This window comes from Tiliqua scincoides, chromosome 1 (genome assembly GCF_035046505.1).
Source record: "Tiliqua scincoides isolate rTilSci1 chromosome 1, rTilSci1.hap2, whole genome shotgun sequence".
Lineage (NCBI taxonomy): Eukaryota > Metazoa > Chordata > Lepidosauria > Squamata > Scincidae > Tiliqua > Tiliqua scincoides.
The window spans coordinates 60,221,144-60,247,066 of record NC_089821.1 but is presented as its reverse complement, the minus strand read 5'-3'; the positions used below and the strand labels follow the sequence as shown (position 1 = coordinate 60,247,066).

General features: G+C 44.4%; 2 protein-coding genes across 4 annotated transcripts in view; one reads left to right on the top strand and one right to left on the bottom strand.

Moving 5' to 3' along the window:
- Positions 1-9,923, top strand: part of LOC136635906 (USP6 N-terminal-like protein) — a 151,124-nt gene extending 141,201 nt beyond the window's left edge. For both annotated transcript variants that reach the window (XM_066610995.1, XM_066610990.1), the window contains one exon: positions 1,755-9,923. In XM_066610995.1, coding sequence (XP_066467092.1) covers positions 1,755-3,445 — 1,691 coding nt within the window. In that variant the 3' untranslated portion in view covers positions 3,446-9,923. The remainder of the gene's footprint in view (positions 1-1,754) is intronic.
- Positions 9,924-14,449: 4,526 nt separating this feature from the next.
- Positions 14,450-25,923, bottom strand: part of HRAS (HRas proto-oncogene, GTPase) — a 65,920-nt gene continuing 54,446 nt past the window's right edge. Inside the window, exons 4-6 of one of the 2 annotated variants that reach the window (XM_066610938.1) lie at positions 25,755-25,914; positions 23,737-23,861; positions 14,450-17,246 (exon numbers count right to left, since the gene is read on the bottom strand). In XM_066610938.1, the coding sequence (XP_066467035.1) occupies positions 23,742-23,861; positions 25,755-25,914 (280 nt within the window). In that variant the 3' untranslated portion in view covers positions 14,450-17,246; positions 23,737-23,741. The remainder of the gene's footprint in view (positions 17,247-23,736; positions 23,862-25,754; positions 25,915-25,923) is intronic. The other variant, XM_066610939.1, reaches the window with a different exon arrangement.

Below are 25,923 nucleotides of genomic sequence, written 5' to 3'. Positions count from 1 at the left end.
TGCTGTTTTATTAAAAGTATTTCTGATGATAAAGCTTCCATACATTGGATCAGCATTTTCACTGAACTATTGACCATGACCTCAAGATTTCTTTGTGGATCACTCAGTGATAACATCAGTCCAGCAACTTTGAAAAAGGCAAATACCATGCTAAGGATCCGTTAGGAAAAGTGTTCCAAATGAAACTGATATTCATTGATGATGGGTCACCAAATGTTGTACACCTTATCAGAAGTTTGTGATGCTATGGTGTTTGGTTGGCCCACAATTATGACTTCTCCTGAGGCAAACCCTAGACTGTAGTTCTATGAAGAGCCTAGGAATTGCTAGCAGCGTTCACAGCACCATCATGGTAATTCAGCTCCCAAGCTCTTTGGGCAAGCTGTGCCAGTTCATGTTTATAATGTGAACATAAGAGCATTGCTGGGGGAGACCTAAAGGTCATTTGGTGCAGTGTCCTGCTTTCCAGGAGCCAAAGAGATGCTTCTTGGAAGTTTGCAAACAGGAAGTTGGAAGCTCGCAAAAAATTGCTTTTTCCTGCTATTGCTTCCCAGTTTATGGCGTAGCACCTTTGAGCATAGGTGTTCCATACCGAAATTGCAGCTAAAACTCCAAAACTGGTAGACCTTTCCTCCACACGTCTAATCCTCCTTAAAGCAATGTACACTAGTGACTGAATTTACATCTTAAGTGACAGTGAATTTTGCATTCATATGCCTTGTATGAAGTGTTTTCTGCCCAGAAGTTACTGCCCATCAATTTTATTGGGTGAACCTGACTTCTTGTACTATATAAGAGGAAAAATCTCTCAATCCATTTCTTCCACCCCATGAGAAATTTTATAAATCCTTATCCAGTTCTGCCCCCCCCCCCGCAGTCTTTTTTCTAAACTAAAAAGCCCCAAACACTTTTGCTTTCTCTTGTTCAGAAGATGTTACAATGCAAGTCACTTGTGGACATAAGATATATGACATTAGGGCCCAAATCCAAACCAACTTTCCAGCGCCGGTATAGCGGTGCCAATGAGATGGGTAGCACTCATGGAGGCCTCCTAAAAGTAAGACAATGTTTATTCCCTTACCTCAGAGCTGCATTGCCCTTATGTCGGTGCTGGAAAGTGGGTTAGGATCGCGCCCTAAGAATGTTTTTGAGCCCTGCTTGTGCTATTTGTATACATGTATGAATGTTCAGGCCAAATAACAAGCATGAACCAGGATAGGGTTTACTTTTGAATTATAGAGGTGAGAAACCCTTAAATCACTTCATGTTGTGTTAATTGGGAAGGAAACTGATATCTGAATAGATGCAAAGGGATTAGTGAAGGCTTTAGGACAGCTGTTTTCAGCCTTTTTCACATCATGGCACACTGACAAGGCACCAAAATTGTCAAGGCACACCATCAGATTTTGACCATTGATAAGGCACACCATGCTGATTGGCATGCTGCTCAAATCCCCCAATTGCCCTACTATTAAATGATCCTCCCCAGAGTCCCATGGCACACCTGCCAACTATCTGTGGCGCACCAGTGCCACAGCACAGTGGTTGAAAATCACCGCTTTAGGACGAGTAACAGGTTTTTCTGTATCCCTTCATTCTGAAAGCAGAATTCTTGTATCTCCTGACTCTGGCCGCTATCAGTCACCAGCTTTTTAGATGTTCATCTTACCACATCCTAAACTGAGCTAAATGACGTTTGGGTCCTGAGGCTATTTGGAGGCTAATGCATGTGTGTCTGTGATTTCCCATTTCAGCAAAATCGGAAGAATTTCCCAAGAAACCTTTGGGAGTGGAGCTGTCTCTAAATCGACTGTCAGTGAAGCCCAGTATTGCAGCTAATGGCCAGAAAAAGGTCATTGGGGACATCGGTCAGGACAAAGATGCGATAATACAACCTTCTCCAGATAAAAGTTCTTCTCACCTAAACAAAACTATTGGTAATTCAGATGTGGCAATACATGAGAGGCCTGCTTTGTCACAGCCCAGTGGACCAGCTGATATTCAGCACAACCCATTCCAGAATCAACAGAATCAATTTATTGCAAAAACTGAATTAAAGGAAAAACAAGTTGAAGAAAGTGGGGTGACATTGACAAAGGAGGATGCCAATAAAGTTGCATCAGAGGATTCTCCAGCAGTGGTGGATGATATTCAGGTTAGTGGTGGAATTCAAGATGTGCCTGCAGAGAGCAAGGAGACGGAGTCATTACAGAGCAGCAGTGGAGTGGAGTCTTGTTTACTGGAAAATAACCCCTCCCTTTCTCTCGATGATGCGGATTGTGTGGCTCCCCAGTTGCTAGAAGAAGCTCGGATAGGCGGCATGTCAGTGGATGGCTCCCAGTGGGATTCTGACTTGCAGAGCCAGGCCCTAGAAGCAGATCTGCCTGTTAATCTTCATACCACCACATTATCAGGGCAAGAGTTGTCCAGTGAAGTGCCATTGCTTCCATCCCTTGAAGAGCAAATGACCTTAGAATCTCCATCAGCTCTGCAAAATGCATCCACTTTCCAAGATGTGAGCACCACCTGCTCCTCTGAGGATTTGTTATCTGAAGATATTGCACTGCTTTCTGATCACTTGTGCCAACCTCCAAGTACAGGCTCCTCCTCTACACAAGGACACAGCATGTCTCTAACTTGCAATATGGCAGAAAGCGTTGTAGCTCCATGTAGAGTAAACACGCTTGTTCTCCCTCTTGCATTCCAGGATGGTCAGCGACGGCCTTCTAATGCCTCCCAGTATGACAACTTGTCTGAAGGTGAGGAAGTGGACACAAAGTCTCCTGTGCAGACTGCGAGTTCTGAGAGAATGGCTATTTCAACGTCACAGACTGAGCTTTGTACTCCAGTGTTGAAGTGGACAGTGCCCAGGTCTGCATCAACTGGGGAGATAAAAATTTTGCAGAGGGAAACTTGGGGAATGACAGACTTAGTGCAACAGCCCAAAGGCCTTGGCCAACCCACCTCATTCAACATGCTGCCTCATCAGAAGAGACTGTCTGGCGGGAGCAGTGTGCCAGTCTTATCTGAGCTGGACTCTGGGGCACTCTTGCTGTCAGAAGGCTTCTGTGCCCGGCCCACATCCTCTCCCATATTGCAGGAGCAGCACAGCCCCTTCCAAATAGTAAAGACCACCACCCCTCTTCACTTGGCTCATGCTACGGAACAAGGCTCCTTGAGTGAAAAGCAAGTGGCTCTGCCTTTGCCGGAGGCCAGTCAGAATGATGCAGCTGCTGGCACAGAACTTCCTCTTCCAATGGTAGAAGCTGAGGGTGGGACTGCCAGGGACTGGATGCAAGAGTCGCTAAATTCTCTGGGTGGTTCACCTGCCATGAAAAGGCCAAAGCCAAAAGTACCACCCAAGGTTTTCAAAACCCATTCAGATAACAATTTCTATCCAAGCTGTCCTCCCATGGTACAAATATCTAAATCAGTTACATTCTAGTAGAGCAGAAAAAGAGAAAAGGACTTGTAGGATGATCGTTACATGGTGTTTGCTATAAGAAGTTTGAATTGCCAAGGCAGGGCCCAGTATAAGGTCAGGAAGGACATTGCCAGTGTTCAAGAATTTGAGACACGGTGTTGAAAAGTTGTCAGTAGACAATGCCTGTAGCTGATTCTTTTAAAACTTGGTGTTCAGACAGCTCCCAAAGTGCTTCTGAGGTTGCTTTTTCATATCCCCTCCCTCCCAAATTTTAGAAACCTAATGATTTAACCTGGCAAAACATTTGACTATTTTCTTTCTGACCTTTACCATGGAAAAATTAAGATTAGTATTAGAGTAGACTTGAGACAGATGCAAATGACCACTCAGTTGCAGACTTGGGCCAGTAGCCTATTTTCAGTAGCAATCATTTTGTGTGTGTATGTGTTTTCTTGTTTAAACTTGGCAGCCAGTATAGCCATGCAAGTGCAGCTATAGATGACTCATGCCAGGAAAGCCAGCTTTCACTTTGTATCTATGCAATATCCAGCATACGTTCCTGATGTCTGTGTAAAGAAAAGCCCATCTGACTCTTCTCTTGCCATACATTCAGGCAAAGCAGTATGCCTGTCCTGTGTTCTCCAGCTCCCGCGCCCATTTGCACTGATGAGGTTTCACAAAGACAAATAAGAGTTCCACACTAAGGAATGATGTTCCATGCAGCTGAATCATGTAATCTGCTACACTGAAAGCAAAGGTAATTTTGGAGAGAAGCCAAGTTGCACTAGGTTGCCTGTCTTTCACCAGCAGGATTATGCCAGGGTGTGGAAACATTCATGGCAAATTTTCTCCTGTGCATGGACCACCTTGTATGTCCCAGCAGCATCAGTGGCAGCAGACAGACGTGAACCTGGAGCATGGACTCTGTGCCTACCTATATTTGTCCTTTTCTGTACAGATTCAAGAAAGTGAGCTGGCTCACTAACCTGCAAGTGACTAAACAGGGGCTACTGAAGTGAGAGACTACACTTTTATCAGCACTAGAAATGTCCTGACAGATACTCTGCTGTAGTTGGTCAGCCATTTGATCCTCTATACAAAGTGTTCATTTAGTACAGTGATTCCCAAACATTTTAGCACCGCAACCCACTTTTTAATCCACACTCTATTGGGACCCACCTAGCTTTACAAGAGTAAAAAAAGTTTCATTTTACCAGTCGCTCAAGCTTCTGTTTTTATCCTGTTTACTATGATGGGGGGCTGCCCACTCCAGCATTTGTTGAGCTTTGTATGTTGGCATCCTTCAGTCTCGGAAGACTATGGTATTGCGCTCTGAATGGTGGCTCTGGAACAGAGTGTCCTCTCCAGTGCACAAAGCCTGGGTAAAGTAGGTATGGAGGATAGGCTGTTACCCATGTAGCAAATCCTCCCTCTCCACATAGCTGAAATGGTCCAATGGAAAGGCAGAAGCCAATATGGTTGGTTCCAGCAGCGTCGCAGGAGTTGCCAGAACGTGACTGTGTTCAGCCATGAACTGCCTCAGGGACTCCGGCTCCGGATTTTGCCTCAAGGTTGACTCCTGAAGCCTTTTCCATAACTGGATGTAGCCACAAGGCAGTGGAGGTTTGGGATCAGAGTTTTCCTTCTCTCAGATGAGCTGCCTTCCCAGGCTAGCGAGTCCCATCTACCCAGTGGCTGTTTAGTCGCCTCTTACAACAAGTACAGCCAAACTGAGGGCCTATTCTTATCCCCAGCCCCCAGGGGATAAAGAACCACTAGAGAAGGCGGGCATCGATCCTGCTACCTTTCGCATGCTAAGCGAGCGCTCTACCATTTGAGCTAATTCCCCCCCCCCATTGAGCTTTACATTCAGCTTATCAGGACTGTTCTGGTGAGCTTGCGTTCCCCTCAGCCTGCCCCTCAAAGTGGACTGAGGCACGTTTGCGTACTCACATAAAAATGTGCACGTTCTGCTGTTTCAGTTTCCACAGGGCTCAATAAATTTTCCGTGTCAGCTATCAGCTTGCCAATTTCATGACCCACCAAAAATCAGGTCACAATCCATTGGTAGGTCCTAACCCACAGTTTGGGAACCAATGATTTAGTTTAATAGTTACAACCCTGTGGAAAGCCTGGTAGAGATGATCAGAAAAGTGTCTTCAGTCCAGTCCTTGCCATGTTGACTTGGAAGCAAGTTCCACTGAGTTTCCTGGGGCTTCCTCTCAAGTAGGTGCGCTAGGATTACAGCCTTTGCTTCTTTGCCATTTTTCTGTCCACAGAACGCACACTGGCCAAAACAGAGAGCGTAGCTTTAGAAGTTGGCCTTTCCTAAAAAGTTAAGACCTGCTTAATAAATGCAGACATTAAGAAAAATACATTTCTCAAGACTTAGTTCTTCGAATGTAAGTTTGAGTTTCTTGGCTCTTGGGCTGAATGAAAAGAATGGCTAACCTGCTCTCTAGTCTGCAGGCTGAAATTGCTATTTAGTAAGGCATGCAAAGCTGTATTCAGCAGTGTTCACACTCCCACCATTTTAGAGGAACGTCCAGTTCCTACCTGAGCTATTCAGCGTCCCTAAACAGCTACATTCTCACTCCAGCTTCATCTGTAGTCTTAGGAAAGTGATCCTTCCTGTAGGTGACATGTTTTGAGGAACAGTGAGTTTCATCCTTGTAGTGCACTTGGAAGAGGGCAAAATCACTGCTAAATGTTGGTGTTCTGAAACCCTCACAAACACCCTGCTTGTGCTTGAGAGGAGTTTTCTGTAATTATTTATCTGTTGTGCTATTGTTACAGACGTAATGCATCTGTGTCTGTGAATTGCTCCAGGACATTATTACTGAGGTGAAGCTCAGTAGCCTTCCATTCTGAGCCATGTGATCATTGGCTCCTACAGTGCAAGGGGAAGTGTTTTAAAACCTATGAAAATTCAGCTGCAGATTTCCTCAAAGTGCACACCACTCCTGTTCAGCTTTGGTTGAACGGTAACAGTAGCAAAGACAGGATCCTGTTCAATCAGTTCTCCCTTTTTCCCCCCTAGCCTGTAGGAGTGAGACAAGCACCTTTCCCACTTCATTTTTTCAGGCCATTGAACATACTGCAAAGAGCTTCATCTGCACTACATCCCAGGCCCTTGTCTTCAAAGGACTTAGGGTTTTTGTTAGGTGAATACCTCCTGGAAGTGCTCACTGTCGTACATGAGTGTGACATCCTTCATCACACACCAACTTCTACAGTAAGCCTGGAACACTTACACAATTGACAAGGAGTAATCTGTTTTTAAACATTCTGGTTGACTGAAAAGATGCCTCTGGTTCATTAAGAAGCAGGTTTTTGTCTGAATTATTTTTCATACCAGCACTTATTTTTTTAAAAACTGCTGCAGTTGGCAAGTACTATATTAGAGGTATTCCCTTCTGTGTGAGAAACAGGATGCTTCTAAGATGATGGCTGTGGCATCTCATGTATGCAGTTACAAATACCTAAATACCTGTATTTCTTTGAAAGGGTTGTTTTCGTGCAGATTTACTCAGCTGACTAAAACTCATATGATCAACTGACATATCTTTAAGGGGGTAACAAACCCCACTGTACAAATATGAGCATGTTGTTTCCCAGCCTTCAAGGGGCACTGCCATGCCTCTTTGTGAATAAAGTTACTTATGAGCAGTTGCATCCATGTGCTATTTGGGTTATAAGTTGCAGCATCTACCTGTGTGTAAATGTGCTATTTCAAGCAGCAAAACCCATTAGACCAGTGTTTCTCAAACTGTGGGTCGGAACCCAGTAGGTGGATCGCAAGCCAATTTCAGGTGGGTTCTCATTCATTTCAATATTTTATTTTTTATACATTAGACTTGATGCTCCCATGGCATGTGACTGCATTTGGGGAAATGTTCCAGACCTGTACTTCTAACAAACTACTATGTATATTCTTTTAATAATAATAAATGGGACTAACTTCTGGGTAAGTGTGGGTAGAATTGCAGACTAGGATTGTCAAAAATTTTGCTGCTTGATGATGTCACTTCCAGTGGGTCCTGACAGATTCTCATTCTAAAAAGCGGGTCCTGGTGCTAAATGTATGAGAACCACTGCATTAGATCAAAGTGAAAACAGCAGGCTAAAGACAGAAATGTCATTCAAGATCTAATCGCTTTCCTCCAACCTATCTCCTTGTCAACTGTTTTGATTCATTGCTATTGCATATCTTGTATGACTGGAGCCCTTGCTCTATACTGGAACACGCACACTCCTTTATAAAAGGAGTGCCTCTTCAAAAATTCTAGATCCTACCTGCAATTGGACCAGCCCCTCTCTCCATTAGCACTGGCTGATGAAGAGCACCCAATAAAGAAAAATATGTGGAGAAAATGCTGGTTAAGTCAATCACCTGAGATCCCAAAAGTTACTATGAGAACATGCCCAGTGCAGAGATGCAGCAGATGTTGAGTAGTGGGAGAGAACATCAGATCAGTTCCACTGATTTGCCCTCAAGTAAGGTGAATGCAGCCTTGAGCATGAAATAGCCTCTTCCAATTTATTTATGTACTCAAGTATAACAACTTGTTTATTTTGGAAATAACTATAGATTTACATGTAGACTTCAGTTACACTGCATGCTGCATAATGGAAAGGCATTCAGATAATTTAAGTTATTGTGCAGAAGCTAATAAAATCTGAATGATGCAGATAATAGTGTTAGATGTTTACAATATAGCTTTTTCTTAGCATAAAGTACAATCACTCAAGTAAAAAGTGAGAAGGCATTTTCCATCTTCTCAGTTTAGTCCCTGGCTAAAGATTGTGCACTCAGATTAGTTCAGCATTCTCATGTTTAAGAAGCAATGAAAATTGGTTGGAAGGCAATTGTTGACAGCCATAAATTGTCATTATCTGCAGTTATTGTCTAAATGATGAAAGGGCATTCCCCCCTGAATTTTGTTGCCAGGGCCATGCAAGCAGAGACGCTCACTTCTCTGTCACATCTGTTGTCAGAACAATTCCAAACTTAGAGCAGCTGCTGCTATCAAATGGTAGGAATGATGATATGATACTTGGTTTCCCATGTTGCTCCCCTAGAATTTGCCAGAGACATTCTGTGAACATGATGTTGGGACTAGACTGAAAGTGGAAGTCAAAAGTCAGAGTGCTGGGGAAGTGGGCCCCGCTTGGCATGCAGACCAGAACTTCATCCTTGCCTTAAGCTTTAGTTCAGTGTCACATAGGTACAAGCAAATTTTAAAATGGTTTCTGAACAGGTCAGTGGAATGTGCTGAAGAGAAATTTGTAGTCTAAAGTAGACCAGAGCACTGAAGAATGCATTTGGGTTGCCTGGCGAGGGAAGAGTGGGTTAGGCAGTGTCAGAGTCAAATAGGCTGTGGACAGGCTACAGCAGGAACCAGCACAGGATAATTTGACCACTTCCATTAAATGCCTGCCCTTGGGTGTCAAGTTGTTTCCCAGGGCCACTACAGAACAGGTATATTCTACTTTCAAGTACTCTCTTCTGGAAGCTACTTGCTAGGAAGGGGGAAAGGAGCCGTTTTGTTTCCCTGCCTGACAGCATAAGATGCATTCCTTGCCCTCGGCTGCAGCACCCTTGTGCAAGCTTGGCTGCCAATTGCAGGAAGTGACTTGGACTTTATTTTGGATTCCCTAGGCCTTGTTTTACATGAGTTAGTAGTAAATGTTTCCTGCTTTTGGCCTGCAGTGTAGTTGCTCCCTTGCAGCTGATACTCAATGAGCTTTACAGTGGGGGAGGGGGAGAGAAATTTAATAATTTCTCAGGTCAACTGCCTTTTGATACATGATGACTCCCAAGAGAAAGGGAAGTCCAGTATCTGTCTTGCAATAACATGCAAACTTGATGAGAGGGGTGGGTGATGGTGGTGCAGAATTTTCAGTGCAAGGAGATGAAACCCCATCAAGTGCAGATTGATGCGTCCTGCCCCTTTGGCAAACATGTGGCACTTTGGACATTCTGGAGTTGGGGAACGAAACTGAATAGTCCTTCAGGAACTCAGGAAAAATACTTCTCCTAACCAGGCTGAAGTGCTGTGTTTCACTGAGATGTATTTAATTGTCAGATCCAGTGCTAGGCAGGGATTGGATCAGATCCAAACCTTGCAGCAGAAACTGCAGCCATGTGGTAGGAATTTAGCATGGAGGGTTCTGGAAACTCTCCCATTGCTGAAAAGTGTAACCTCTTCAGCTCAGTTTTTGTTTGGGTTTGTGTTTTGGGTGGGAGGGGGTGCACTTTGATAGCTCTGCTACATAGACCTTGTTTTAATTTCCATTTCAATTGATATTTTTGTTTACACCTTGGAGAGCTTCCTTTGTAACTCTGCTTATTGTATTATTGCTTTCATACACTGTTATGTATATGCTGGGGGGGAGATGGGGACTAGAGAGCAAAAAAAAAAAAATCATTTTAAATTCTGATCCAAAAGGATTGTACATGGGTAAAATGCTGTGTTCTACATGGTTGTAATAATAAGTTAAACTTTAAAACAAACTGTTGTTGATTCTGTATGTAACACACAGGGATTTCTTAGCGTGGTGCTGGCTTGCACCTTTCATTGTACTGGATCATTGCAGAGCCTTGTGGCACAGAGCCCCTTCCCTGGGAAATCAGGGTGCAGAGCCTTATGGGGTGATATGCCGCTTCTCAGCACAAGGCTCTGCACAATCCAGTGCCATGAAAGGTGGAACAGTAAGGCTTTGCCACCACCATGCCTGGAATGATTATTCCAGTTGAACTTAGGCTGGAGTTTAGAGACTCCTGCTAATCATAGGAAAATGCTTGTTTTCTGTTGCTCCTTTTCAAGCAAATAACATGAAACAGTCAATAGTGTGCTATGGTTTGTGAACCTGCACTAACTTGGAAAAGAAATGGGTGATTTGTAATCGCCCTCTAGTGGACGGTGCTAGCTCTTCATCTCCATGAGTTGGTCAGACTTTTCTTGCAGAGGCAGCTAATTACAGCTTGCCTCCTTGTGGCCAATATGAGGAGAAAGAGTAGTTGATGTGGAAGATCGATCATGGCAGGGTCTTGCTGCTGATCACCATAGCAGTGGCTGGAACTGCCTGTGATGTGTCATCTGTACTCCATAGACAGTGGTTGCCATGCTGGTGCCAGAGGATCACAAATAAAAATGGGTTAAATGAAATCTCTTTTGACTACACTGAGGGCAGTAGTAAGTACACTGCTGCAGACAAAAAATGTAGCAAATAGCCACTTATACATGCATTGTTCAAATGCATTGGGCTGATGGAAAGGGTTTGTGAATTGCTGGCACACTCCTAGTACAACTTGGGATACCACTGCCAGGCAGGGCCATTGGAAATGGTTTCCATGAAGGGTCTGCAGAAACCTTCCCCACATAATGTATACAAAAACATACATAATGTAATGAAACATCATAGGAGGCTGGCATTGCTTTTCTTGGAATTATCAGGGAAAGTTTCCTTTAGAGAGAGAATTTTATGTGTGAACAGGACCATCAACCTAGAGCACATTTAAACATAGGCAGTGGCTTGTGCAGCCAGTATGCTAAATCTGTACCTAGAGTGTACCACTTCAGAGATGGGCTTAATGCCCAGTACAGCTTTCCCTGACATTTAGTTTCTATCATAGCTTTTCCCAGTGTGCCTATTTTCTGTGTAGAGGAATAATTTGAACATTCCCTGAAAGTTCCTCCTTACAGTTGACAGTAGTGCAGTCCACACACCAATTTAGCAGCTCAGCATGACTATAACAATTCCACAAAATGCATTTGGGTTAATGAAAGCATCCTGCTAGGTTAAAACCCTGTTTGTGCTGTGCCTGATGAAAGCTTTTGTTTTCAAAGAGTATTTTTAGAAAGTACTTAATTAGCATGACTTTAATACAAGCCCCAGCTTTTCTCTCTTCCCAAACTTCTGAAAATATGAGCAAGAGTAAGCCTATTAAAGTTTCCAATTCAATCACTAGCAGATGTCAGTAATTGCCTTTTCTCCTGCACAAGCTCCAACAACAGTAACAAAAGTGGTAAGAGGTATGTCTGTAATCCCTTTCAGTAGGCTGTGCACAAGAAATGTGTCCACTGTACTATCTTGGCTAGAGTGCAAATTTTACTTCCCTATACTATTCTTCCCTCCTGTTAGAGTAGGAAGTAGGCCAGCTGATGCTGCTTTTAAGATTGGCCAAAGGTATACACTGTACAGTTACATGTATATTGCAACTGAACAAAGTGACATTGTAAAGTCTAGAAGATTTGTGATAAATTTTTGTGGACAAGACCCTATATCATCTGGGATGTGGGTGTGGTTTTTAAATATGCAGCAGAGAGGTGTGTGCATATAGGGGAAGAAAAGAGGAAAATACTTTGTCCTTATTAAGATGGTGCAGCAAAGGATTAACAGGGCTTCTTCCTACTGATGTGAATGTAAAGATTCACGCACAGGGGTGAACTCTTGCAAGGATAAACAAACCAGCCATAGCTCTTAGCCCAAAAACATTCCACTGCTTTGAGTGGAAGCTGTTATGCATAGAATAAACCTGGAATGCACCCCTTAATTTCCCCACACAATGCTATTCAAAAACAACTTTCTCCTGTCTGCTTTAATAGGCTACAGCAGCAGTCACCAAACTCTCAACTGCTGTGCAACAAAAAAGCAGTCCCCATTTGGACCACAGCTTCTGCTGCATTGCTGCATGACTTCTACTGATATTGGGGGACACTCTGGCATCCCAGCAGACTGTGCAACAGGATGTCTGGGGAGATGCAACTGCCCAGAAAATCCCTGTCCCCTGATGTCAAGTCAGATGGGCCTTTGGCCTGATCCAGCAGGGCTCTTCTTATGTTCTTAAGTCACATGACCTGGCGGAGTGGTAAGCCAGTCACAAGGGTTACTCTAAACCTCAGATCTAGGCTAGGGTTTGGAAGGCCCTGGGCCACAGCTAGGGTTTAAGACTTGTTTTAAGTATTCCATATTGCCAGCAATCATCAGTCTACATGGAAACAAAAAACAAAAGTTGAAACAAGCAAAACTGAGCATTATAAAAATGCTTATTTCAGAGTTCTTCAAACTGTTGGTGGCAGAACAGTTTTCCTTTTTTAAAAAAAGTTTTTTGCTCAACTGTGGCAGTTCCCTGGACTGGAGCACGTTAGAAGTCTTTTTAATAGACAAACACCAATAAGCATAGCTCTTATGAGGTAAGAGTGTGAATGGCTTCAGATAAATAATGTGCTTACAGCCACTGCAACTAAAACCAACTCCTTCCTACAACCCCACTCAGTGATCTTGCTGCCTGTGTGGCTAATAAATCAATGCATCCATGCATAAATAATTGATGCAAAGATGGGGCTTAGAGTGGACTCACAACAAAGCTACACATATCTATTTTTAACTTGTACGCCTTAGATGGAACAGCAGGACACAAAGGGAAAGCAACAGTGGAGTCTGTTCTTTGTTTCAGAGGCAAGAGGAGTTTTTCTTCAGCTTTGAAAATCTCACAGTGTTGTCAGGGCTTTGTGCTCCTACATGACTATAACCCACCAAATGGGGCTCTCACAAAGATAAGGCTGTAGATGGGGCTGTATCTATTTCACCCCGTCTGGGACTTGAACATCTTGAGAATATCATCTTAAAGCAAGTTTCTACTTATGGCTAAAGGTAGATTTGTAAATATGTAATCCAACCCTAACCAGTCTCAGCTTTGCTTTTGCATAGTTATCCTGATGCAGCTTTTTGTGTATTAATTTTATCAGTGTGTCAAGGGCTAGGTTCCTCTTAGAGCCCTCAAAAGCAGCCTCTTTTGCTCTCATGTCCACTTTCTTGCCTAGCACCAACTCAATGGAAAAATAGACTGGCCATTTTGGAAAGAAGGTGATTAGGAAAAGAAAAAGAAACCTGATGATTTTACTACAAACCGGTTGAGGTACATACCTGGTTACTGTCTTGCTCCCTTCTTACCTATGAAAGTAGAGAACACTTTGGGCTAAGATGGATTTATTGGAACTTGCCATTAGCAATTTTGTGAGGCTGAGAATCCTGGCAGAAGCCACTGCCCTTCTTGAAAATTACAGTTCTAGAAGGCCACAAATATCTACTCCATCAGCATATCCGCCACTGCAGTGCACCTGGGCCAGTTAGAAGCGTGTACAGGTATGCTTCAGCCTGTGGTGATGTCCACTGAGAGGATAGCCAGAGCTTGTTTGAAATCTGCACTGCTGGCTTCATGGTGTCAGAGCTGTAGCAGCCTTCTTGAATGCAGTCCAAACAATCTATCACTGAAAGGATGAACTGAGGACCTGGAAAGCAGCCCCATTACCCATGTCCTGGTATTAGCCATATCCTGGCCTCAGCAACTGGTCACCTGAAGCCTCATTCTCTAGCACAGGGCTTTTCAAACTGGGGCATCGTGATGCCCCACCCTGCGGGCCCTGGCCCCTGCCCCCTTAAGGGATGGGGGCAGTCTGGAGGCAGGGAGGAGGCAGCAGTGCAATCTCCAGCATCGTGCCACTCAAGGGGGCTGCAGGGGCTTGGGTACACATACCCAAGCCCCTGCAGCCTCCCTGGGGTGCAGGGAGCCTGGCACAACCTGCAGCTGGGCTCCCCACAGAAGTGAAAGTAGATGCGGAGCGATCACCCTCCACTGGGGATCTCGCCTCTGCCTCCTCCCTGCCTCCAGGCTGCCCCCGCCCCTTAAGGGGGCAGGGGCCAGGTCCTGCAGGCTGGGGTGTCATGACGCCCCCAGTTTGAAAAGCCCTGTGCTAGAGAATCTATTCTGCATCTACAGCACTTTCACTGCTGCCGGGAACCCTGCTGCAGGTCGCATCAGGCTCCCTGCACCCCAGGGAGGCTGCAGGGACTTGGGTACATATACCCAAGGCTCTGTGGCCCCCTTGAGCTGTACGATGCTGGGGATCGCACTGCTGCCTCCCCCCGCCCCTGCTGCCTCCCCCCTCCCGCCCAGGCAAGAACTTAGGGGCTCTCAAACTCTCCCAGAGAGTTTGAGAACCACTGCTCTAGCACCTTGTTGCTTCTCCCTTTACAATACTGGTAGAATGCAGCCTTTCCTTTCTGTCCCCTCAGCAAACCCTCTAGTAGTTCATGGCCTGGTCATCTCTCAAGTACACAACCTTTTCCTTGCCAATCTTCCATTGGCTCATCTCAGTACCCTCATCTCTATCCAGCATTTTGTTGCTAGGGTTGTTCACGTTGCACTAACCATGTCATAGCTCTCCTTAAACCACTTCATCAGCTTCCTACCCATTTCTACAATCAGCACAAGCCTCTTGTCCTTACCTTCGAAGCTCTCTATGGCTTTGCCCCTCTTGTCCTCTCAGCTTTCAAATAGTCCTGTCCCTTGCTTTTGTGCTTCCAGCTCCATCACCCAAAGCTTTTCAGCTCCTATACTGCCTCAGAAGTATCTCCCAAAACACCTACAAGATGCTTCCTTGCTCACTTCCTTCAAATCCATTCTTAAAACCCACCTTTTTCCATGCAGACTTTGCCACCATGCCTTTTGTCTTCTTTCCCTACAGTAATTAAGCTTGGATACATGGAATTTAAACTGCATATGCCTTCTACTATCAATATCTAGACTAAGTCTTTTGGGGCCGGAACTCTGCACCCTGAAGCCACTATAAACTAAAAACAACCATCATCATCATGCTGTCAAGACTAAGAGCAATTCACCATGCAAGGATAATCATTTTCCAGGGGTTGCAAAGGACTACACAACCTCTCCTTTTCCCAACAAGTTATTAGCAAAATTCACAGAGATTCCTGCTGGAAGGGGAGCAGAAAAAATCATCAACCAGCAGGAGTCACCCTATTCAAGGCGACAACAGACATCCCAGAGTGTGGAGGTCTCAGAGGCACGTGTGTTTTCAGGGCGGCAAATGTGTCCAAACCACCTCACCACACTTTAGATGTTCTGTGCATATTCAACCTCAAACGCAAGACAGAAGGGCTGCTTTACAAGAGGGGAGAACTTTGAATAAAGCACAGGGGGGCTGCAACCTGTGAATCAGGAATGTCACAACATCACACAACTTTGAGAACAAAACACTTTAATGACATTTAAGGCTAGGTTTGGGTTTTCTTTTACACCCCCAAACATTGGATTAACCCCCCCCTTCCCTTTTTAAAAAAAATCATACCTGTTACCTAATTATTGGAAGGGACTGGTTTTCCTCAACTCAGCCACTGCTGGGCACCTGGTTTTGCTATCTTACTGGGGAAAAAACTCTTTAAATTACAGCAAGTATAATTAGTACAGTCACAGTTATACAGAGGAGCTGCCACCTGAAGAAGAGCAGGCGCTGGAGCTGTGCATGCAGGAGCGGAGGCACAGCAACTGCAGAGAAATGGGGGGGGCGGAGCAGGAACAAGGAGACACACTCTGGGGAGACCAGAGACCTCTTGCACCATCAGGAAGGACACGCGTTTTGCTACAAGCACGTCAATGAAGTCAGCCCCAGCACAGGCAACAAGCATAGAAAACTCTGCTCTGAAAAGGCAAAGCTTACAACAAACAGGAGAGCCAACAAGTGACAATCTTTTGCCCACTAGACACCCCTCCCTCCCTGCCACCCCATAAGACACAATGGTTTGAGGAAAAAAGAGATAGCACTGCTCCCAGTGGCCCCGACAGGTACAATACTCTTCTCTCCTCCCAGTCCTCCCCCCTGGAAATTAACAAAATTAAAGTTGGGCTCAGCAAAACATGGATTAAAATTCTGGAATCAAACATCCTTCAGTCTCCGTCAACAAGCTGATGTATAGTCATTTATATATTTACACATACACAATTCCTCCCAGCATCACAAAAGGGGTGTGTGTGACACAAATTGAAGAAATACCATGTCCCTGACCCCTCCCAGGACACAATTCAGGCCTGCAAGGAACATTCACCGGACAGAATCTCTCTCTGCAAGGAAAACCCACTGGGTTATTGCAGCTCAGTGGGAGAACGTGTGGTCAAAAACAGAGAGGTCATCTTCTTTGTCTACAGCAGGGTTACGCAAAGAGGCATGGGTGAGTGGGGCAAAGCTTTAGGAAAATCAAGTTGAGAGTCATGTGAAACTGGTTTCTACAGAGGTATCTGTTTTGTGTCATCCCCATCCCAGAGCCACAGAAAAAGGTGGAGACCAGATAGGAGCATGCAGCTTCCCCCCACCACTACAGGATGGCAAAGAGTAGCAGGTGGAGCTTCTGGGCAGAGAAGACAACAACATCTAGCCCTCCTTCAAAGGTTGAGGTGGAAATGCCAAATACAGTCAATACAGTCATGAAGCCCTTTGATCCAGAAAATGTCACATTGGCTCCCTTTCTAAAATTAAAATGCCCCTTGAAAGCAAAGGGGCAAATCCACACACCAGTCTAGCCAGTCTTTTGTCACTTGCCAAGACAAATTCAGACTGAGAGAGACTCCCACATTGCTGCTCTGCATGGCCCTTCCCTCCCTTCTGCCAATGCCTGCTCCAGAAGAACAGGCAATGGCAGCCAAATCCTCTGGAACAGGGACACAGATGCAGAGACCAGTGTCAAGACCATCATATAATAATTTACTGCATTTCAATCTGTGGCTTTGTACAAATTGCCAGGAGGGGAGGAGGCAAAGGAGGGAGTGGGGTTGCGATTTTTCCTGTTTTATCATTCAGTGCAGGCCTTGGTGACGTTTTGAGACAGCCCAGGTGGAGCTCTGGTGGCCTGAAGACACCACCATCACCTGTCCCCTTCCTTTGAATCCATTTGATTCTTCTTGTACATCACCTCCATCTTCATAATGCACACAATGGGAACCCCTCCAAGTCAGTCTGGCTAGCTGGGGAAAAAGAGAAGGCAAGGATTAGGACAGCCCATCATCGTCTTTCTGAACAAAAAATAAACACCACTGCAAATTCTGGTTTCTCTAATATGTAATATAATGTAATTCAATTCAGAAACTTAACGTGACAGCTTTCTATCGTTCAGCAGTGAGTTCTGCGGAAAGGAGGTCCTACCATATGTCAGTGTCTACTTTTAAAGGGAGAAGATGAGAGCCTCCAATTCTAAGCACACTGAGGCATTCTGAACACATTACTTTCACTGGGTTTCATGTTTTGGAGGGAAAGGGCTGCAGTACTATTTATTAACCTCATGGTGATGCTGCAATGCTTAAGTTCATCAGCCTGTTACACAACTTACAATATTCATGTGTGTGTGCGCTTATAAGCCAATAACCATGAGAGCTCAGTGCAGGTTACTGGACAGAGGTTCCATAGTGCCACATCTGGCCAGAATATGCACAGGTGCACTGCTGTCATGGCCTGGAGAATGGCTGCTGACCTGCTTGAGGCTATTGAAAGAAGAGGACCTGAGCTCAGGACTGCTGTATGTTGGGCAATGTGGAGGTAAACACACATGCAGCTGGCTCTAGAGCCTCACAGGGGCACCAGCTTTTTGGAGGCTATGAGAGAGAGGGAAAGAAAGACCGAAGTTCTGCATGTGCTTCTAGCAGCACAGGACAACGCCCAGGTGAGAAAGCATGTGGCTGTATGCTCAGCTGGGGGCAAAGCCACTCATCCAGGTTGCGTAGTAAAATAAAAGAGAGAACCTAAGAACATAAGAACAGCCCTGCTGGATCAAGCCATAGGCCCATCTAGTCCAGCTTCCTGTATCTCACAGCGGCCCGCCAAATGCCCCAGGGAGCACACCAGATAACAAGAGACCTGCATCCTGGTGCCCTCCCCTGCATTGGCATTCTGACATAGCCCATTTCTAAAATCAGGAGCTTGCACATACACATCATGGCTTGTAACCCGTGATGGATTTTTCCTCCAGAAACTTGCCCAATCCCCTTTTAAAGGCATCCAGGCCAGATGCTGTCACCACATCATGCGGCAAGGAGTTCCACAGACCGACCACATGCTGAGTAATGATTTTCTTTTGTCTGTCCTAACCCTCCCAACACTCAATTTTAGTGGATGTCCCCTGGTTCTGGTGTTATGTGAGAGTGTAAAGAGCATCTCTCTATCCACTTTATCATTCCCATGCATAATTCTGTATGTCTCAATCATGTCCACCCTCAGGTGTCTCTTTTCTAGGCTGAAGAGGCCCAAACGCCATAGCCTTTCCTCATAAAGGCTCATGTGGTTGCTGGGGCACGTCGGTTTGACTCTGCCGAGCCGTTGCTTCGGCGACTACACTGGCTGCCGGTTCTGTTCTGGGCGCAATTCAAGGTGCTAGTTTTGACTTTTAAAGCCCTTTACAGCTCGGGCCTGGCGTATTTGAGGGACCGCCTCCTTCCTTATAATCCTGCCCCGTACTCTTAGATCATCTGGAGGGGCCCTTTTGACTGTGCCGCCACCAAGAGAGGTGAGAGGGGCAGCGGCCAGGAAGAGGGCCTTCTCAGTGGTGGCCCCCGAACTCTGGAATACCCTTCCCTTAGAATTGAGAACTGCTCCCTCTTTGTTAATATTTCAGCGTGGACTGAAGACCTTCTTATTTCAAAAAGCTTTTAATTAGTGACAGGCTGGCTGGCTTTCTTTCTTTTTTTTCTCTTTTATATTAGAATCCACAGGGCTTGTTTTAGTTTTTTTTAATTATGTGCAACTGTTTTAATTATTGTTTTTAATTGCTATTTTTGTATTTTTAATTGTTGTAAGCCGCCTTGTGTGCCCATGGGGCAAAAGGCGGGATATAAATTAATAATAATAATAATAATAATAATAATAATAATATATTACTATTACTATTACTATTACTATTACTATTACTATTACTATTATTAATGAAGGTGCCCCAGCCCAGTAATCATCCTAGTCGCTCTCTTTTGCACCTTTTACATTTCCACTATGTCCTTTTTGAGATGTGGTGACCAGAACTGGACACAATACTCCAGGTGTGGCCTTACCATAGATTTGTACAACGGCATTATAATATTAGCCGTTTTGTTCTCAATACCTTTTCTAATGATCCCAAGCATAGAATTGGCCTTCTTTACTGTAACATGCTTCAAATCTGCTCTGACATCACATGGGTGTCTTTGAGAGTTTGAATTAGCATGTTCTTACTATGTTTGTCCTAACCACAGAAGGGGGTGGATATGGGGCATTTCCATACCCAGAAGTACATGCATAGAAATTCCTGAAGCTCAGATGTTATGGCCCAGCCACAGGATGAAGAACCACACCACTGCAGCCACACCTTCCTAGGGTTGTTCCAGCACAACCAAACTAACATGCCATTTTAATGTACGAGCACTGCAAATGTAGTGAGTGATATAAATGTGGTTACCCCAAAGTCAGTGTTTTGCCTGCATTTCTCTTAAGCCAATAGTCCTCTGAGTGAGCCGCAAAAGGTTAACACCACACACACACCCCCCGCAGAGAAAGTGTATGTGTATGCACACGAGTGAGGGGAATGCAAGGGGATCCTTTCCGTTCAAGATGAATCAACCTCTAGCTTCAAGGACAGACCAAATCCCTTCCTTTATGCCATCTTTTCTTCTTTTCTCTTATGGGCTGCCTCTGCAGGAGCCCCCTACTTTTCCAGGAAGATGTTTGGATTTGTGTACTAAAGCACCTTCTTTCATGCTTTCCCACTGCCACGTCTCCTCATGCTCATCATCCACAAGTGTTCAGCCTTATATAATCATTAGCAGCCTTGCCTCTTCCACTTAACTCTTTGTAACCATGCTCAACAGGATGAGCACAATTGCTTACAGCGATTAGAAGCTTCAAATTCCTTGGCTATTCCTTTTGTCTCTGGTATTAACTTCTGTTACTAAAACTTGTTTGTCTGCAATGACTGGACTTAGAGAGAGTGACTCAAAGCCCCCCTTCCCTTTCACAGTATCATTTCCAAGGATATGTGCACTGTAACCCAAGCTAAAAGATCCCTAGACAGGCATGTATTAGGAAATGTGAAAGTGCAGGCAGGTGTGTCACTAGAACCTCTGTGGTAACAATGCGCTGCTCGAAATATGAACTGACAGAAAATGCGAATGTTTGGCAGAGACAATGGCCAGGCACAGGGGTAACATTTGCATGGCCTTTTATTCAAAAGCGGCAGTGCCAGAGAACATTGCACTTGCAAATCACTGCTCCTTATTTATCTCTAATATACCATACTTCCTGTTCCTTACCACCTGTTATGCAATTCTCCAAAGCCTTATGGGGACAACATGTTTGTCAGAAAGATGCTGTCCAGAAGAAAGCTGGATTCCACTCATGCTGCACATAATTAAGGGAAAATAGGCTCCCATTTCCTTCAGCAGAAAAGGGAACTGGGACCACGCCTGTGCACAGATTGCCAAGTTATGCTTTCCCTGCTGGGCAGCTTTCTAGTAACAGAGAGTTCAGGAGAGCCAGAGCTCTACATTCCAAACACACACACTGTGGGCAGTGCAAAGGATGTAGGAATGAAAACACACTTGGCAAATGGTGGGCCTTCTCCTCCCTGCAGCCTTTGGCAGTAGCAACCTTCTCTAGACAGGCAGTTTAAGAAGCATTTGGGATTCATCTGCACACTTTCAGCAGAGAAAGAACAGGAAACAAACCCCCCTCCTCTCCCAAACTTAGATCCCCAGCCATAGGAAATGCAGACATCTGGATAATCTGAACATCTGGAAACCCCCTTAACATTAATAACTGCCCTAGGTGCAGCTCAAGAATTGGGTCCACTGGGAGATCCCAACTGCCTTTACTTAGATATCCATTCACAGTTGTAATTTTTGGGGCGGAGTGGATTTGATTGCAGTTCTCATTTTTATAAAATAAGACACAGAGTCCGTTTCTGGAGAAGGAAAGGTGCACACTGCCTCTTGCTCAGTTGCTAGCCTCTGACAGGATTTCTGAACTGTGCAGAATAACCTACATTTCAAAGGTTTTTGTCCTACCTTTTGTCTTATAAACATGCACAGAATCAGGAGGTCCCCACCCTGGCATGGGAGAAAAGATTCTCCTGGGACACCATTTGAGAACTTCCCTTAGAGTGGCTTCCAGCAGCAGGAGTCTTTACTGTGGTGCAAAGCTAACCAATGTCCAGGTCCTCTCCCTCTCTCTCTGCCTGCTCAAAAGGAGTTAAATTTCCTTCTTTACTTCTATTCCAAATTGCGGCTTCAGTTTTATCTTAGGAAATGAGGAGCAGGGGGTGGGTGGGTTAAAAAAAGTCACCTAAAGGTCATCTGTCTAAAACAAACAGATGGAGTGGCCTGTCACTGCCCCCCCCCCAATGAACCTCTTTTTCTTGCTTTGTACTCCTGGTCATCCAGATGATGCTAGGGTGAGGAGAGGGAATCTAGATACATAGATAAATAGAAGGGCTATTTACTTTAGGTTCCATGCAGTGAATCTAGATCACTATTTCCCAGCCCATGATCCACAGACCACAGGTGGTCCATGAGACAATGAGAAATGGTCTGTGAGGTCTCAGGAAAAGAGATCGCCCTTGATCATTTCCAATTTCATTCAGGACTACCAGAGAAGGCGGACTATGGATCGTCCTGAGTGAAAAATCACTGAAGAGTCCGCTGTGACGGTGGGCAGCCCATTCACTACCCTCTCTGGTAGTCCATAGGGGAGTGCTCACTCAGGAGATGCTTCCCCATGGACCACCAAAGAGGGTGGAGAACAGACTTCCCACAGCTGGCAACAAAAATAGCAATCCACAGATCTTTTCTATAAACAATAAATCTAATAAATGTCTAATAAATCTTCTCTAATTACTACAAATTACAGGTTGAGCCTCACTATTTGCGTGGGTTCCATTCCAAGCACTCACATGGACAGCAAAAAACGCACTATAGCAAATCAATTTTAAAAAACAGTTTCTTTGCTCCAGTGATTTAAAAACAGCCTTCCTGACCTTTGTGATGTAAGATAAGAGTCATTAAGAAGACAATTCATCAATCAGCCCTCCTCCAAGCTCTTAGAAAGACACTCAGCCCCTCCCTTCCCCAATGCAAAGTGATCATCTTCTTTCATGTGCTCAGGGGGAAGGGAGGGGTCACCTGGAGAGAGAAGGATTGATGGATTGTCAGCCAGCTGCCCTCTCTCTCATTAAGGAGGCTATTGTTAAAGGACTGTTCAGTTTTTTAAACTGATTTTAAAGGGATGCATTTTTCCCCTTCTCCAGGGATCAGCACATTCCTTCTCACTTGCAGTGGCCATTAGTGTTGAGTCAAATACATGTATAAAAAATCCGTGTATAAATAGGCTGGACCTGTATATTTTGTGCATGCGGGGGGGAGGGGTGGGGGTTGCATGAGGTTCCAATTTTTGCCTCAGTGGTCTACAGGCCACAGTGGTTGGGAATCACTGATCTAGATACTCAAGGTAATTTAAAAAGGCAGAGAACTCTACTGTAGGTCTCCCTTCCTCCCCACTGCTCTGGATGCACAAAGAAAAGTGCCTAGATATCTGAAATTCTGTTTTCCATAACTTTGTACAAAGTATTCCAAGGTATTTCTCAAACAGGAGCATGCAAAATGCAAGAAGAAATATTTCCCATATATCATCTATGCATACATTGCGTGATACAATATAAAAATTGTATGAAAATCTGAATTCCAAATACATGAATTTTCACTCTGACCTTGTGCTACCTCTGAAACAGACAAGTTCCACTGCCTAGCATATGATTTGTGCTGCTCTCTTTTGCTCTGCTACTACTTCTGGCTAATAAGCACAGTGAAACTGAACCCTTTTCAATGCAGAACAAAAGTAGGCTTTTCACCATTTCACAGGTCTGCTTCACATTGATGCCACAAGAGAGGGAAACAGAAAGGACAAGTACACCTGTAAAGAGTGCAATGAAGACAAGTCCTAAGACAGGCCAGAGGAGGTATCTTTCACCTGTTCCCAATTGGGGGGGAGGTGGCAAGGAAAAGGGAAACACCACCATACATGGGGTAGCATCCAGAGCTATTCTTTGGAGCAAGCAACTCTAAATGCTACCCATAGAACAGCTTAAAAGGAAGAAATACTCATTCCAGACAGTTTCATCTATAGGCATAAACAGCCAATTCATACTCATTCTTGACAGAAAGTTGGTCTGGATCAAAGCATCTCCCCAGAGAATCCGAGTCCAACACACACTTGCTTTGATTACAATCGGTAATCAGTGTTTTACAAGACCAATCCTGCCTTCAAAAATGCTTGAGGGACATCAGATGAATCACTCAAACTATCCAACATTTTGACAGAGGAAACTGAACTCATGGTCTTTCATGCTCATTGCTTCTGACCTTATATCATTCAGAAGATAAAGGAACTAACTTTTCAGGGACTTCTCGCAGCCTGGAATTTTGAAGGCATTGTCCACAAACTCACCTGGGTCATGATATCACACATTTACAATTCATGCAGCCTGGACCACTTTCATCTGGAGGATTCAATTTGCGTAGTTTGTGCTGCCGAATCTCCCGCACTAAAGTATAGAAGGCATCTTCAACTCCCTGCAAGAGAACAACTAAGTATCTTGAACAAAGATATAAAACACACACATGCTCCCTCAAAGAAGGGCCCATTCAAGAGAGGGCCCATTCAAAAAACATTACTTTTTGATGTAAATGATGGAGTACTTGGGAAGGTGGGCATTCAACTCAAAAGTCTGACAAACATGTATTATCCCATTACTGTGAACAGACATGCACAGCTTTGCCAAGGGTTGGTTCACATGCACAGTCACTCAAATCTCCACCCAGCCAGCCAGCCACAGTCCACGGCTGACCACCCATAGGTCTGTGATCATGGTGCAAAATAAGGCAAAGCCCACGGCCAGGCTGTACATGGAAAGAGTTAGCAGCAATTCGGTAATCGCAGCAGTTTCCCTATTCTCTTGTCACGCACCAGCTATCGCTATGCACAGCTCACTTCATTCTTGCGTGTCCCCATGTGACTGCAAGAACACATGTGACTAACTGGGCCACAGCTATTCACATGGGGAAGTCATTAATCGATGCCTGCATTAGGGAGGAGGGAATGCCTTGTACAAACAGCCCAGCACAAGTCTCCAGAGTACCATCTTGACTTCACTACTGCTATATGATTGCAGCTGGTTTCCTGAGCCAGGCTACCTACCAGCTTTATCCCAGTATTGCATTAATGGGAAAATAAATCACTCTCAGTCCCAGCCTGATGTAATTCACACTTATGTTCCCCAATGCTCAGGGGCCATCAGCAGAGGCCACAACAACCTGTCATGTAATTAGAGGCTGGAGCACTGGTAGACTGAAGGTAAATACATGTTTGCTAAATGGGCTACAGGCCACTCTCACCAGTGCCAATCACAAAGTTACTCCAGTTCCATGCAAAAGGGAAAGAAAGCTCAACAGCCATCCTTTTACACAGGACCAGGAACAGAACTGTCCAGAGAGAAGAAGGGGCCAGACAGATATTCTTCCATTAAAAGAGTGGCTGGATAATTTCTCACTGCTACAGCACAGCCAGAAAGCACTAGTAAAGGAAGATCGTAATCTCGTTGGCTGAGCTCTGAGTGTTACTCGTTTGGATCAGGGCACAGCATTAACCCAGCCTCAATTCACTGATCTGTGCCCTACTGAAGAAGTGGCAGAGGAAGGAAGACTGCATGGGACTTCAGAAATTCTCTACAAAAGCTGACTTAATTTTTACACAAGGAAACTTGAATAGGAGGCACACAGTAATTATTCTGCAATGATGTTCAGAAACTGTTCCATTGCTTTTTATTTCCATTTGTAAAAGTTATATAAATCAACACAAAAGAACATAAATTAACAAAATAATGAATTCTGTCAAATTAGGAAGTTTGAATGTTGGAATTAACCTTTTACAGATTACTATACTTTGGAAATCTCTCCCTTCCAATTCACAGGCCTTAAAAAGTGCTGAAATGAACGTTAGCAGTTTTCACTGCATTTTTTTTTCTTAAATGTTAAATAATGCGAGGGAAGTACATGAATGGTCATGTCTTAAGATGTGTACCAGTATTTTTTAAAAAATAAAGCATAAAAATCCCAAGTAAAGTTCTGGACATCTTTGAAAACTACATTCAAACGGCATTAAATATGCTTTTTATTGATTTTTTCCTCCCAATCAAATATTTCAGGGTACTGAATAAACATAAATACAGCAAGCAGACTGGACACAGCATACTTCTTTAGTTTTGTATACTACATTAAACAAAATGCTAAATCAGAGTCCAAATGATTTAGGGCATTAGACAATTTCCCCCTTCAGTTATCCAGAAAAATCAACATCACTCGTTACAAAGCCTGGATTCTTGAAAGCATTGACTGAATTCATCCCACAATTCTGAAGGTGCAGGAAGTGCTTAGGAAAACCTCCATTCACGTCTGTCTACCACCTACCTGCCTTGTTTTGGCTGATGTCTCTATGTAGGGAATCCCGTAGCTCCGAGCCAGCTCCTGCGCTTGCCGGGTTTCCACAGTTCGGGCTGGGAGATCACACTTGTTCCCTACCAACACCATGGGGACATCATCCGAATCTTTCACTCTTTTGATCTGCTCTCTGCAGAGG